The sequence below is a fragment of the Schistocerca americana genome, chromosome X (genome assembly GCF_021461395.2).
Source record: "Schistocerca americana isolate TAMUIC-IGC-003095 chromosome X, iqSchAmer2.1, whole genome shotgun sequence".
Classification (NCBI taxonomy): domain Eukaryota; kingdom Metazoa; phylum Arthropoda; class Insecta; order Orthoptera; family Acrididae; genus Schistocerca; species Schistocerca americana.
The window spans coordinates 801,666,515-801,682,120 of NC_060130.1; the positions used below are offsets into that span (position 1 = coordinate 801,666,515).

The following is a 15,606-nucleotide window of genomic DNA, read 5'->3' on the forward strand; positions in this document are numbered from 1 at the left end:
GTGCCATGAACATTCCTCAGGATTTCTACAATTTGTTTACAAATGTAACTTTTTCCCTTCCCATTAAGGTGCAAACCATGTCTGGTATAGAATTCTTGGTCCATATAGCCAGTGTCAAGAAAGAATGTGGTATTGGAAGGCTTGGCAGATTTTATAATACTGCTTGTTGGCTTTCTCAATCTCTTTTTTTACACAGTAGAAATGTAGGAGCTCAAATCTGTGTGGTATTCCCAAAACAACTGTTTTTTGTTCCTCTAGTAGCATCAGTGTTTTTATTTACGCCTTTCGGGCTTGTTTGAGTTCATTTTTACACATGTTGTTGGAGCCTGCAATTAATTCCATGCACGATTTGTTACTGGTATTGGAGCAGTTCTTTATGATTTCACGCATGGATGCACTTGGTTTGATGAAATTGGTGGCATTTACACACTGTTCATATTGTAAAATGTTGGCAGTTGCTCTCCCATGACTGCTGGAATATATAGAGATATCACTGTTATTCCTCTGTTCTTTAATTACATTTGTCTGGCTTACTGTAGGTGGAATAATTTCAGGTTTAGTGGCTATATTTCATGATGTGAGAGACTTCTTACATTTGTTATTTACCTCAACTGCTGTGATTTCATTTTTAGTAACATTTGGAGTGTGCAAACTTGGTATCAGTATTTCACATCTATTATTTAGCAGTACATGATGGTTTGTTAGTTTAGGCCTAGAACAGTAAGTGCTTTTACACTCAGTGAACTGCGACTGCCTATCACTTGTTGACTGCACAGAAAGCTCTGCAAGGTACCTTAATGCATCTTCAAGCATCTTGACATAATTTTTTGCATCCCTTATTTCTGTGGGGAATGACTCTGTCACAGAAAGTTCCACATCTTCATTGTACATTTGTATTGCCAATTTTTGACCATTATTTTGAGTTAGTGCATAAAAACTTCAACATAAAATGTAAGAATGTAATAGAACAAGACTGAAAGGGGGCTTAAATTCAGTTATGATCAGACAATAATAATGTACAACCAACATATCAAAATGAAAACAGTATAGATAAAAAATAAAGTCATATAACCAGTTGATGAAGTCGTATAGTTTCAGCAGTTGAAGACAGTGACTAAATGTACAGCAAAAGAAATAAAACAATGGTAAAATGGTCTGGAGTGCTTATGGTAAATTAAATGGGGTTTTCAAAACCAAACTTACAATGTATCTGAAAAGGAAGGTTTTGACTCACAGTAGTGAGATATGGAGTTTTAACACAAAAACTATTCAATAGCTGAGGATTAATCATCAATCAAAGGGAAGGTACTTAATGAAAATTACTAGGAGAAAAAGTAAAATGAACAAATGTGCCAGGAAACAGACTGGAGTTGCATTCATAATTATAACTGTAATGAAAATAAAATGGATGTGAGAACATTTAACCATATGGATAGCTGGTAGAGACATGACTGAAACAACAATCTAAAAGAAGGTGAGTAGATGACATCATAAAACATGCAGGAACTAATGCATGTATCTAACTGAAGACAATATAATGTGTGGGAAAGTAGAGACAGAAATGACAGCAAATGATGTGAAGGATTATATTGTACATTCTGTGTGTATGCCTGTACAGTCTCATTTAGCATGTTGAACATTGGTAACAGAAATATAGTACAGTACATCTTACGGAACAAATAGATCTGATATATTTGAGGATCATCACTCTTAAACTGATATCACTGATCTTTAAGCAGTTGTAGCAACAGTACTTAAGAAAGTACAAATGTCAACTAAACCAAGTAGAAAGATTTAGATATATGATAAACCAGGTAGAGAGACAAATGTCATCTTTCGAGATAATTCTGCATGTTTCCCAAGTTAACATAGAGTCTACACGAATTCCTAGAATTTTAACTGCTTTTACTTCTAAAGTTTTGACAATCCAAATATAATCTGCTGGTGTGTATCATGGTTGCAAACCAGTGTATTTGATGAGAGCCAGTTTAGTGCTGCTTCCATGGCATGTTGCATCATATCTTGCAGATCTAATGTATTCTAATGCTTAGTTAGCAATGTTATGTCATCAGCAATTACACAGTGGGGTAAATCATTGACTGCAATTATGAAAAAAAAAGTTCCCAAGGACAGAACCTTGTGGGACCACTGTTTTAACTTCTTTCAGCTGTGAGTGCCTGTTTCTGACAGAGACAAACTGTTTTCTATTGTCCATGTATGATACAATTGCTGCCAATGCAGATCCTTGTACACCACAGAAGTTGAGTTTATCAAGTAAGATATCATGAGAAATACAGTCAAATACCTTACTCAAATTACAAAAAAGGAGTGAAGCTTTATTTTTATTCTCAAAGGCTGTTATTACTTCATTCATAATTGAGAGGACAGCAGTGGTAGTATTTCTTCCCATGTGGAAGCGAAATTGACTATTAGAAAATAGATTATGCAACCCAAAGTAGTTGTTCGATTGGTTATAAATAAGAGTTTCAAATATTTTGGAGGAAACAGGAACTATTGAAACTGTTTGGTGATTTTTGAAACCATGTTTGCTGCCTTTTATGTACACTGGAATAACTTTGAATATTTTTAGTATTGTAGGAAATACTTCCAAATCTAGACACCCATTAAAAAGAAAGGCCAAAGTTTCACTAATTATATGTACTGTTTTTCTAATCATATAACTGGACAACCAAGAGTAGTCCATGCTCTTTGAGTTTGAGAACTTTGCTACTACTTTTTTAATCTCAGCGGGTGTGATTGTCCTACATTTAAAGCTGTAGTTTCTACAGTTTTAATGCTTAAGTAGATCAGTTGGATTAGTATGTGTAGTTTTAATTTTGTTCCTAATATCAGTTACAGAATCCATGACAAAAAGATTAATTTTGTCCAGATCACGAACTGTATCATGTTCATGCTACATGTGATGCTCTTGTGCATCAACATTACATGCAGCTTTGCACTTATCAGGAGCACCTTCAATGTACCTTTCATATGCTGTTCTATTTGCAATTCTAAGCTTAGTTCTGTAGGTGCTCGTACATTCAAGATAAGCTTCTTACAATTCATTATTCTGCTCTGTTTCATATTTAGGAGAAGTTTTATACACATGGTACAAAGATAACATATTTCCCTGATATTGGTAAGTTCATCTGTAGACCACTTAATGTTCTTCTTTATAGGTTTGCTTTTATGAATGAGTTTTATAAGAGGAGAACAAATATACCACAGGTCTAAATAAATTTTAATGAACCTCTCAAAAGCAGTTTCAGTTTCATTTATACCCATTTGACACTAGTATATACAGTTCCACTTAATATTTGTAAATGAACTTGTTTACTACTTCTTCCTTTGGTCCTCTACCCCATGTCACCTTTCCCTTAGTTTTGGCACTTTTTTTTATAGAGGAATTCACCAGTTTTGTTTTGGTTAAACCTAAGGAGTATTGGATCATGCAGTGCAAATCCCCCACCAACAATACTGATAATGTACACATCACTTTCAGAGTTAACAATGATGTTATCTATAAATGTTCCATCACATGTGACTTTTCTGTTGCTACAGTGTAGATTGAATACTCTGAGAAGATTGAAAAATGACATATTGACTTTCTCACTCTCATTTCCCATTTCTATATGGAAGTCCTGCAGATATCAATTTTTGTTTTAGATTTTAACAACTTTTTCATTATCAATTCAAAATTCTCAAAGAAAATGTCTGTCTCTCCACATGGAGACCTGTAGAGACTTATAATGGTTACTGTATGTCCATCTTTTTAGCGATGGTTGTGGGACTTGGCTGTTCGATAGAGGATATCAAATTAAACACCTTTCAGCAGTCAATTTTCAACCTTATTTTATTGGGCAATCAGTTTCAGCATTTTACTACACCATTTTCCATGGTCGGCAGGAGATGGTTGAAGTGGCCACTGTAACTACTAACACCAGTATTGCTGGCCCCTGTTTTGATCACAAGCGATGTAGATTATTCCTACCCATTTGTCAGGAGCCTGAATATAGCGTAGCAAAATGCTGAAACTGGTTGCCCAATAAAATAAGGTTAAAAATTGATGGCTGAAAGGTGTTTAATTTGATATCCTTTATAATGGTTAGGTTATACTCTACAAGATTTACACCACTGAACTCCCCATCTGTTTTGAAACAGTATGAGGTAATACCAGTTTTTGTGAATCTCATACCCTCTTTAACAATTATGCCTGCCCCACCATTTTTTTTTTTTTTTTCATTTCCTGACATATCACATCTGCAACAACATATCCCCAAGGAATAAAGAACTCTACCTCATCATTCCTCATCCAATGCTCTGATACACATACAAGATCTACTTCCTCATTACTGCAGAAGTGCCTCAATTTCAACAATTTATTCCTAAAGCTACAGAAATTCACTTGCATCACACTTAGTGTTTTATTAATATGAGATTGTTTTTCAGTCATATTTACAGTATTCAGTGTCATGTTCTGTCCTTTGTTGTGGTTAGGTTCAAAAAATCCTTGAGAAGCGCAGGTTTCCTGCACCTCATGAATCATTCACTGGGCTGCAGTGAGTAACTTGCCACCGCTGCCATTTTTTCCAACTTTGTTTTCAGTGATGATGGTGCTGCTGTTACAGAGGCTTTGGGTGCCTGCTCTGTCACTGCTACTGTGCTCTCCTGTTAGTTTCTAGTATTTCTTTGAGATGTTTCTGGAGGCTGAGAAATCTTCATACTTGGTAACCCATCATATGTTGTATCAAGCACACCAGCTGATCTTGTTCTTCCAATTCTTCTCTGTGAACTGGTGTCATTCTGGATGTTTCCTTACTTTAACAACATCTTACAGTTACCTTGGAGTGATGTAGCCTCACTGGCAGCAGAAATTACATTTGATTCTCCTGATAACATACACTTTCTGTCCATTAGATGCATGACTGTAGCATCAACCTACACATTTGAGTTCTTATTTACATTTATAAAATCTTTGTTATTATAACATTTTTTCCTAGTCTATTTAGGTGAAAACCATGTGCAGTGTGGACTCTTTCCCCCAAATTGCTAGTGTCAACAAATGTTGCATTTTAAAAATGGCTGCAGAATTCCGCATCTCTGTATTAGCACTTCCAGTTTTTTTGTTGACACATGACCACTCTGCCAAGTTGTGTCAATGTGGCACTTAAAAAACAATGACATTTGTCCTTCTCATCTCTCTCTCTCTCTCTCTCTCTCTCTCTCTCTCTCTCTCTCTCTCTCTCTCTCTCCCTCCCTCTCTTTGTTCCTTACAGTATCATTCGATCCCACCAGGAAGATGGAAAAATCTTTGTTAGTGAGTAGTAATGAAATATTTTCTGGATTCATTGGTGTGGCTGCACTAAATTTTACTCCTGGTTTTAATATGTAAGTTAATTTATGAGTGCTTCTACCCCTAAATTCTGTGTCTATACATCACCCTTGGCTGCCTGCATAGAGTTCAATTTTACTTGTACCAACTGTTCTAAGATTACCAATTATCAAGTGTCCTTTTCAGTACATGAGGTTTTGTTTTGCACTGTTTTCTCTTTTCTTTTCATTAAAGGAGTCTGATAGTGTCTCAGGAAAACTGCTTATCAGCAGCAAATTTTTTAAGTCTAACAGTAATATCACAAATTGAGTCTGCCATGATGCAAAACACCGTGTTATTTGTTTATTTCTTTATTATCCCAAAATAGTTTTGGCAACAAATATCACCATCATCAGTGGGGTTTTTTAATTTAAAACATGCAGAAAATGGTATGGTTGTACAAACACAATAAAACATTATTACATTTTTACAAACCGTCTTTTGAAATATAGTTTTATATAGATACATTTATACTCGCTTATTTCTTAAATGGTGTCAGTAATATTCCTTGTTCTCGCTCAGTTGTAAGGACATTTTGTTTTTCATGTAGTTCACTTGAAATGGCCAGAACACACACTATGGTATACAGTCCCTGTAGTGAAAATTCTAAGGAACCAGCAGCTACTGCACAATAGTTATCAAACAAAGCATAAGCCTATAGAGAGAGAAATGCTAAATGAAAAGCAAATGGGTACTGCATGAAGCCTTCACTAGATGTCACAGGAATTAAAAAAAGAGAGTAGCAAAGGAAAATCAGAAATTTTGAACTCTATTTTTAAATCTTCTTTTACAGTGGAAGATCCAGTTTAATTCTCCCATCATTACAAAAATCAGAGACATAAATATTAGTGTCAGTGTTACTGAGAAACAGCTGAGGTCACTAAAATTTAAAGTGACCTCAAAGCCTGCTGGAATCCCAGTCATTCTATATAGAATTTACAGCTATGTTAGCCCCAGTCTTAACTATAACACATCACAGAGCCCATGAACAAAAACTGTGCCCAGTGGTTGGAAGAAAACACAGGTCATGTCCATCTATAAGCAGGGTGGCAATATGATCCACAGAACTACCATCCATTAGTATTGACATCCATCTATTGTAGAATCTTACAAGATATTATGATCTCAAAAACAATGAGATATTTCAAACAGAATGATCTCTTTCATGCCAACAAGAATGGTTTCTGTAAACATTTGTCATGCAAAATTCAACTTGGGGTCTTTCATGTGATATTGTGAAATCCATGGATCAAGGCAACCAGGCAGATGCAGTATTTCTTTATTTCCAAATAACATTTGCCATAACAATGCTTGTTAATGAAGGAAAAATCATAAGGGATATCAAGATAAGGAGAGTACAGAATGTTGTCTTGAACTGAGAGTCATTCACAGACATTAGAAATAACTGGCACAGGGGTATTGAATATGCACAAAGGAGAGCAGCAAGAATGGTAACAGATTTATTTGACTCATGAAAGAGCATCATTCAGGTGATGAAAAATGTGAAGTGGTGTGTTTTATGTTGATGATGCGGCCAATAACTCTGATAGTACAATTTGAAACCAGCATGCACACGCATTGTCACATCTTGATAAGATTTCAAAGTGGTGTGAAGACTGGCAGCATGCTTTACATGTTCTGTAATGTAAATTTGTGCACTTCACAAAATGCAAAAATATAGCACCATATAACTAAAATATCAATCAATAACAATTGCAGTGAGTCAGCTCATACAGATACATAGATCTGTTTGCAGGGATATGAAACCGAATGACCATGTAGGCTCAGTCATAGGTAAAGCAGGTGGCAGACCCCTGTTCATTGGTAGGACATTGGGAAAAATTTAGCCAGTCTTGAAAGGAGAGTGCTTATGTACCTCTCACATGATCTTTTCTAGAATATTCCTGAAGTGTGCTGGGTTTATACTAAATAGGACTAACAAGGGGTATTGAATATATACAAAGAAGGGCAATAAGAATGGTAACAGATTTATTTGACTCATGGAAGAACAACACACAAGAGGCGAAAAATGTGAAGTGGAAAATGCTTGAGCATAGATATCAACTGTCCTTCAAAAGCCAGTATTTGGTGAGGACTCATGAGAGTTATACTGCCACCTCCTATATATTACTACCACAGAGACCACAAAGACAAGATCAGACTAATTAAATGTGCACAGAGCATTCCCTTGCTCCATATATGAATGGAATGAGAAGAAACCATAATATGGGGTAGAATGTGTGCAATGCACTTCATGATGCAGAAAATAGATGTAAATCTATGAGGTACCAATTAGTGGATGTCAAGTGGCTGATGATGACAATGATGGTGGTGGTGATAACATAACTTAAAAAAGAAAAAGATTCAGAATGTTCATTTATATTTTGTGTTGGTTCATAAAGACATAGAAATTGCATAATCTACAAAAGTGTTGAGGATGTATGTGGACCACTACGTGTATTATAAAGATCCTGTTAAGAGACTTTATCACAGGCTCAATTCAATCTTTCTTTCTTTCTTTTATGAAAATTAGTTTTGAACTGTGCCCAACACAAGTTGCCAGAATGAAATCACTTGGGTGTTATCAGTCCCTTGTCATGTATGGAATGCAATTTTGGGTTACAGCAAACTATCAGTTAAACCTTTAAACCTTCCTTACAAAGTAATATTGTGTGTTGAAGCATTGCCTGTGAAAGTCAAAGTTTCAGGTCCAGTACTTTTGCTTTAGTACTTAGTATTCATCTAGCAAGAAATTTCAAACCAAAACACATGGTTCACAGTAGATTAGAAGATTCATTCACATTACAAAAAAGTTCTTTTTAAAATATGTCATTGCATCATTCACAGACATACTGTATATCTCTGTAGGATGTTGAACTGTGTGTCTATGATTAAAGCCAACTGAGGAGAGGAACTGTTATCTTTAAACTACTTAATTTATAATGGGTAAAAATAATCAACACTCAGACATATGAGTCACACTGACATCACCTCTCACAGTTCACTCTGAAAGGAAAGGGGTGAGGTGGAGGATGTAAACCAAGATACAGAATGTTTCTAAAATGTTCTAAAAGAGTTTACTTGAATATTTTAGGTCCTCCTAATCTAATTCCTTAAAGAGTTTGGTGACTATGTTTATATCTAGATAATAAGTAGTACACAATTTTTACTATAAAGCTAAAAACATCCATTGTCATATTGTTAAAAATGCACAGGAAGACATTTAGTATGGAAGACAAATAGGTAGAAGACAAAAAATGCCATGACACCTCAATCTCAGTCATTTGGATAATTATCAATAGGCCTATCTAAGACTATTGATTTATAGAAGAAAAATTCATAATTTAGACATTTCTTCAAAAGTTACAGAAATTTATGCAACTATTCAGCACCAAATGTGGGTATTTGAAAGGCTGCTGTAATCCATGATTTTGTGAGTTTATGAATGTACATAAGTAAGGAGAAGATTAGATCAGACAATTTAAACATTTATTATGAGTTCCTGACTAGTCAACTTTGTGAAACACTCTTTCATTAACTCAGTAATTTGACTATCCTCTTTGTTTTAGTGTGGGAAACCTGTCCTGAAAATTTTCAAATATATTTTTAATACACTCAATGTACATATCAGTATGTGTGATTGTGTGTTAAAGTTAAAAATGGACACTGTTTGTAGTTGCTGTTATTAGCATAAGCTAATCAAAAACACCGTGGATCACCAGAGGGATCACAGTACCTTTTGAAATGAAGAGGAAATTGTATCCTTTGACAAGAACAAGTATGGATCCTGCAATAGTTGCACACTACAAAAATTACTTAAAATTATTAAGACAGTTGTTAAAAAAATCAAGGAATGTGAATATAATGGCAGAAATCAGTACTTCTGAAAACAGACTTAAGGTCACATGGAGTGTAGTGAAATGACAGACAGGACAACCAGCCACAGAACAAGACAATCTGATTATTGAAATGAAAGGAAGGGCTATAAATGATTAGTAAAGATAACTAATGCATTTAATAGCCACTTCTTAAATATAGTAGAAAGCACAGGGGCAAACAATTCAAGAGCAAAATCACAGCAGTATGTTGAAAATGTAACTTTTACAAATTCAGTCTAATGAATTATACATTCTCTCAAAAATGAAAACCTCATCTGGTTTTGATGGTGTTTTCAATAAGTACTAAAAATTTGTTCCCATGTAATAAACCCAGTCTCATCTGATGTATTGAACACATCAATGACTCAAGGCATTACTGCAGAGAGATTGAAATATGCCATTGTTAAACCCCTCTTTAAGAAAGATGATAAGAGAGATGTCAAGTACTACCATCCTGTTTTACTGCTAACACCATTTTCCAAAACTTTTGTGAATTTGATATAGTCTAGAATAGTATTTCACCTTAGCAACTGTGATATCCTTAGCAAATCACAGTTTAAGTGTGAGAAAGACTGCTCCACTGAGAATGCCATTTACACATTCACTCATCAGATTTTACAAGCATTAAATAATAAAATAGTGACAGTTTGTATTTTGTGCTAATGATCTAATACATTTGACTGTGTGAATCATAGTACTCGTCTAGATAAATTGACATTTTAGTGGATTGGTGGTAAAGCCAACCAACAGACAATGTCATATCTAACCAAAAGAACACAGAAAGCTGTACTTAGTAATTCAAGCAATATAGTCCAGGGACATAATTCTGATGGGGAGAAATCACATATGGGGCTCACCAAGGCTCATTTTTAGGTCCACTACTGTTCCTAATATATATAAACAATCTTCCACCTCATATACAACAAGCAGAACAAGCAGACTTAGTTCTTTTTGCATGTGGCACTATTACCGTAATCAATCCAAGCATACATACAGAAACAGAAGTAATTGTAAACAGAGTTCATAAAAATATCATTGAATGGTCTCACCCTCAATGTTAAAAAGACACTACATATTCGGCTCTGCACACCCAGATGTACTAAACCAATGATAACTGTAACTCAGGGTGAGGAAATAATAAGTACGGGGGAAGCTTCAAAATTCTTTGGAATTGATATTGACGAGAATTAAAATTGGAGAAAACACATTTTGGAACTCCTAAAACGACTTAGTTCAGTTACTTTTGCATTTAGAATCACTATAAATCTTGGGAAGACACAAATCAGTAAGATGAGATATTGGGCTTTTTGACTATTGATCACAGTATATTTATTCCCTCATGAAGTTTGTTGTAAATAGGCTACTACAGTTCAAAAGGAACAATGGGGCACACAATTACAGTATCTGAAGGAAAAATTACATACATTACTCTACATTAAGGTTGTCTTTAGCACAAAAAGGGGTGCACACTGCTGCAACAAAAAGTTTTGATCACATACCCAGTGGTATAAAATATCTGACAGTAGCAAAGTATAATTTGATAACAAACAGAAAGTTTCTCCTTGACAACTCTTACTACTCCACAGAGGAATTTCTATTACTGTTATGTGTAAAGGCTGGGGGGTAGGAATTACTCACTCACATCTGAATATCTTTTTTTTTCTTTTTAAAATAATTTGTTCCACATCATTACAGTCTATTGTGCAAAATGATCCATGGAAAATGTATGTAACTAACTAAATGAAGGTGTAAATGAAATTGTTAATGTTTAGGCACATTTTAACAATAATTGTCTGATACAACACAAACATTTTTGTAATTTATATGATGTGTCCTACATCATTATGCCAAATTGTGAAAGGATATATAATTACATAAATAAGTTAAACAGCCCAAAAATAACAAGGAAATCACAGCAAACAGAAGATAATATCTAAAAACTGAAACTTGCAGCTTCTGCAAGTATTTATACTCTGGAAATTGTAGCAATACAAATTAATCAAAAGGACAGGAAACAAGATTACAGTTTTCTGAGTAATACAGTGAAGAGATGTAGCAGAAAGCTGGGAACATGTTTGTAGCCTAGAAAAAGCTCAAAATGATACAGGTAGCAATTGTAGACACATCTGTTAAGGTGAGTGAAGTGACACAGTGGTTAGAACATCCGATTCACATTGAGGATGGTGGCAGTTCAAATCTTCATTCAGCCATCCATATTTGAGTTTTCCATAATTGTCCTAAAATTACTTAAACCAATGATGGGTACTTCCTGTGGAAAGTACACAGCTGATTTCCTTCCCCATCTTTCCCTTGTATGAGCTAGAGTTCCATCTCTAATAGCTTCACAATCAATGAGACATTAAGCCGTAAGTCCCCTTATTTTACTGCAAAGGCATATTGTGTAAATGTAAAGCTACTTTCAGTTTGAATGCAGATTTGAAAACTGGAGTGATTCACTAGGTGCAATTCTCATGGATGTCATATATCCTTACCTTCCTTTGACTTGATAAATAGATTAATGAGCCAGTTAGAGGGGCTCATTGGTTCAACATCCAATACAAGTCAAGTGTTATTTGACAATTTTCACACACAAAGTAAATTACCAATGTTATATTCTTAAGTGCCTCATAATTTGAGAGTTGAAGTACAAACCTTTAGATTTGTAGCTCAAGAATGAGTGAACAAGCAGACTGACCAAGGGTTATACATAATTTAAACTGACATCTGGAGAGTCATAACATATTTTAGTACAAATATTCTTGATTGTAACCATAACAGTGAGGGGTTCCTTTGAGGAATGTCATAGATAACACCATTGCAATTATTAGTCCCTATCATTACTTATTGTTGTGGAATGTATTGAATGAACATAAAATGAGCCTGTTTTGTTTACAAAAAACAAATAACAATTGTAACAGTCACTGGAAAACATGCACAAAGAGAGTAAACTTATTATTTTTCCATTCCTTTCCTGTCAACCACCGACAATAATTAAAGAAATAAAAAAATCGTTCATCAGACATGGATACACCAAAAGAAGGGAAAAGTATATAATATATATAATCTGTTCAAATATTGTGATTATCTCAAGTAACTAAATCCCACAGATAAGTCTCTATGTTTGTGTCCTATGTTGTGCTGAACCAGTGATAACAACAGTTCATTTGAATTCACAAAATAGTGTGACATATGACATTTGTCTCATATTCTGAAAGTCTGATAAGAATTACAGATATGACAGACAGTGACTTATTACTTTAGCAAACTTCAAATTAAACTCACAAAAGCAGATAATTCTGATATAACTGATAGTCTGGTTTATATTAACATTTGACCATTACTTGATACTTTTCATTTAACTGTCACTTCATGTTTTGTATACATTTAAAGTGGTTTTTTCCATATAAAGTTATTAGAAAAGCATTGCCAAACTGTGCAGCATTCTTTGTTTGAGGTTAAATAGATGCAGCATGCAGTGTATTGCCATCTACACATATCGAGGCAGGGACATGTGTTTCATATCTTGTGTTACTGTGTAGATGTCGCCATGAAGGGAAACATAGGTTATTAATGTGTTAGCCACTGAGACTACTGTATAGTAATAGTATAGACACATGGAAAGGACAAAATTTTAGAATCTGCAAAGGGGAAGGCGGCAGTGAAAGGTATAATATGTTGTCATGAAACAAATTTTCAAATACAGGTATATCAGACAGTAAAATACAGTGAAAGAGAGAGATAAAATTACTACTGTTCATAAGGAAACAATAAGAGTTTTACGAAATAATCATATACATTTTTCTAGTCAATTTCATAAAGAAGATATGGAATTCACACTTTACATAATGGTATGGTTATTGTTATGTTGTCTTGAAGTCGGGTTGATAGAACATGTATATATGTGTTAGTAATTATATTCATCACTAGCCAGCATTATTGGATTAAGCTTTCATTCTAGTCAGTTTCAGTTATTCACATCTCTTTTCATGTTTTATATTTCCTTCTTCTAAAGAGTCAGTAGAAGCAAATCTGTCTGATTTTTGTTTCTTATATTGGCCAGTTTCTTATCTGAGAACATACAATTATTATAACTAATAATTTTTCTGGTGGCAATACATTACCATATTGAATTTTAGGCTGCTGGTTTGAGTTCGGAATACGAAATGGCACAGTCGCAATAGTAATTGGAAAGTGCATTTGCAAATCATCTCCAGATTTTTCAAATTCTAGGCTGACCTGTTGGCATAATGCATAAAAAATGGAAAATTCATGCCATAAGCAATAAAAAGAAAACTATAACTGTGTTAAACAGCTAGTAATAAACACAATACATGTGAAGATCAGTTGTTCAACAAACAACTGTTACACCACAGTTTTATTTACACACAGTAAAGTGTGGTATTTACTTTATTTAATTTTTACAAAGTGATTATGTGAGCTGCTAGTTTCTGTGCATGTAGCAATATACAGTGAGTTCTAAAATCATGCAGAAAAAAGTCATTATTATCCAATGCATATGAAATTGTTTTATCAAGTAGCGTGCACAATTTAAAAAGAACTACAAGAACAGGGACATAATGAAATGGACTGAATTATATGATTGTTAAGCTACATTGAATATGTAAATTAGCTGAAGGACTAAAAGGAAAAACTTGCCTCCACAGTAAAGACATAGACTTTGTAAATATAAAGACTTTTCAAGTTCTCTTCATATTTCACTACTTAAAATAGTGATACAAAGACAGTTCAGTACACTAATAATCTTAATGGAGAATACTCCTTTCTTCAGCATAATATACTTGTAGAAATGTATGATATCCATAAAGAATTAAAGATGAAACAACATTATTGTCTTATAGTTTATGATGGAAATGTATAGATATGCAATGCCATAATTTCATACAGTGTCAATAAAAATATATTAAAACACATAAATACACACCATAAATAGCATATTTCAGATTTGAAGTGTTTGCAGTGTTTGTGTTTTTCATGGTACATTGAATCAAGTACTGGTTAAAATGTCCAACACTATCCTCTTGAAAGGAAGAGTAAGAAAATTCTACAGATTTTGGTAGGAAAAAAGGAGGAAAGAATAAGGATTTCATGTCCCATGACAATCAAAATAATCAAAGACAAAGAGCTAGCCTAGCCTTGTAAGACTGAGTACGGGAATCAACAATGGCCTTGTGCAATGCACTACATCAACTATACACCCTCCACCCAACTTCTTCAACAGACATCAACAGCAAATGACACACCGCACAGCAGCAGATTGGGCTGCGAGTAAAAGTCGACCTAAGAGTTGGTGTCTCTCTCTGACATGCACTTCCTTGCTGGAGCTTGAGGGTTTTTCCCAGAAAGGTGTGTGCTAGGAAGTACTCCCTGATAATTACTTTCCATACTGCTCCACACAGGTATGAGTAAAGTGAAGAAAATGCTGCTGAGTCATTACTGCACACTTTGGCTGACTGTAATTGCTGGCAGCTGCAAGCCTTATCAACAGCTGGTGGCAGAGTGCTTCATTTATTCTTGATGAGACCAAGCTGTGCCACCAAACAGAGGATTTAATCATATTGATTTGCTTGCATTGTAATTATTATACAATAAATTCACACATGCCTTGCCCTTTCACCTGCCTATTTCCTTTGTGTGTCATGTATGCTATGCTATTAGCATGTAACTGATCCTCATAGATAGTGCACCATTCCACTTGCCACTTTAACAAGAATATTTAATTGTATCATTTCTGTTGCATGTTTAGAGTAAATTCACTTTGTCCACTTCATCTTGTATTGTGAGTGCGCGATAGTTTTTTGTTGTCACAGTAACATTCTGTGTGCCAAGTTATGTAGACTGCCATGATCATGTTATAGATTATTTAGTGCATTGTTGATAAGGTCATGTGTAATAAATGTTGTCCACATCTCAAAGTGTGACCACTAACTGCGTGTCACGCCAAATACACACAAATTCCTTGTACTCATGCATACACCAATGAGTACTATGTTAAATGATGTGGACACCTTCAAGCTAGCATTTATTTTCACTTTTGGGACAATCGTATCCAATTGTACTGTATGTTATAGGTAGTTGCGTCTGGTTCCAATAAACAAACAATGAGAACATTTATATGTCCTGTTATTTCATTCTACAGACTCAGTCCTGCATGCACTAGTGCATGGCACTGGTTGAGCTTATAAGTAGCAATATAGTGGGAAACATATCTCCCATAGCCTGGCTAAGTTAACTGTTCTTGCAGTTGCCTGAAGCAGATTAGGAGACCCACATAAAACCTAAGTTTGTGTGGCCTGTTTGGAATTTAAATTTTACTCCTCTCAAATTTCTACATGTACA

The 15,606-nt window shown here is 34.6% G+C and overlaps 1 protein-coding gene across 3 annotated transcripts in view; it reads right to left on the reverse strand.

The window, feature by feature from the left end:
• The window catches only part of LOC124555498 (arrestin domain-containing protein 2-like), a 237,641-nt gene that overhangs the window by 15,292 nt on the left and 206,743 nt on the right, over positions 1 to 15,606 (reverse strand). For 2 of the 3 annotated variants that reach the window (XM_047129423.1, XM_047129424.1), the window contains one exon: positions 13,371 to 13,485. The exons of the other annotated variant lie outside the window; for it this stretch is intronic. In XM_047129423.1, coding sequence (XP_046985379.1) covers positions 13,371 to 13,485 — 115 coding nt within the window. The remainder of the gene's footprint in view (positions 1 to 13,370; positions 13,486 to 15,606) is intronic. 3 annotated transcript variants of the gene reach the window in all.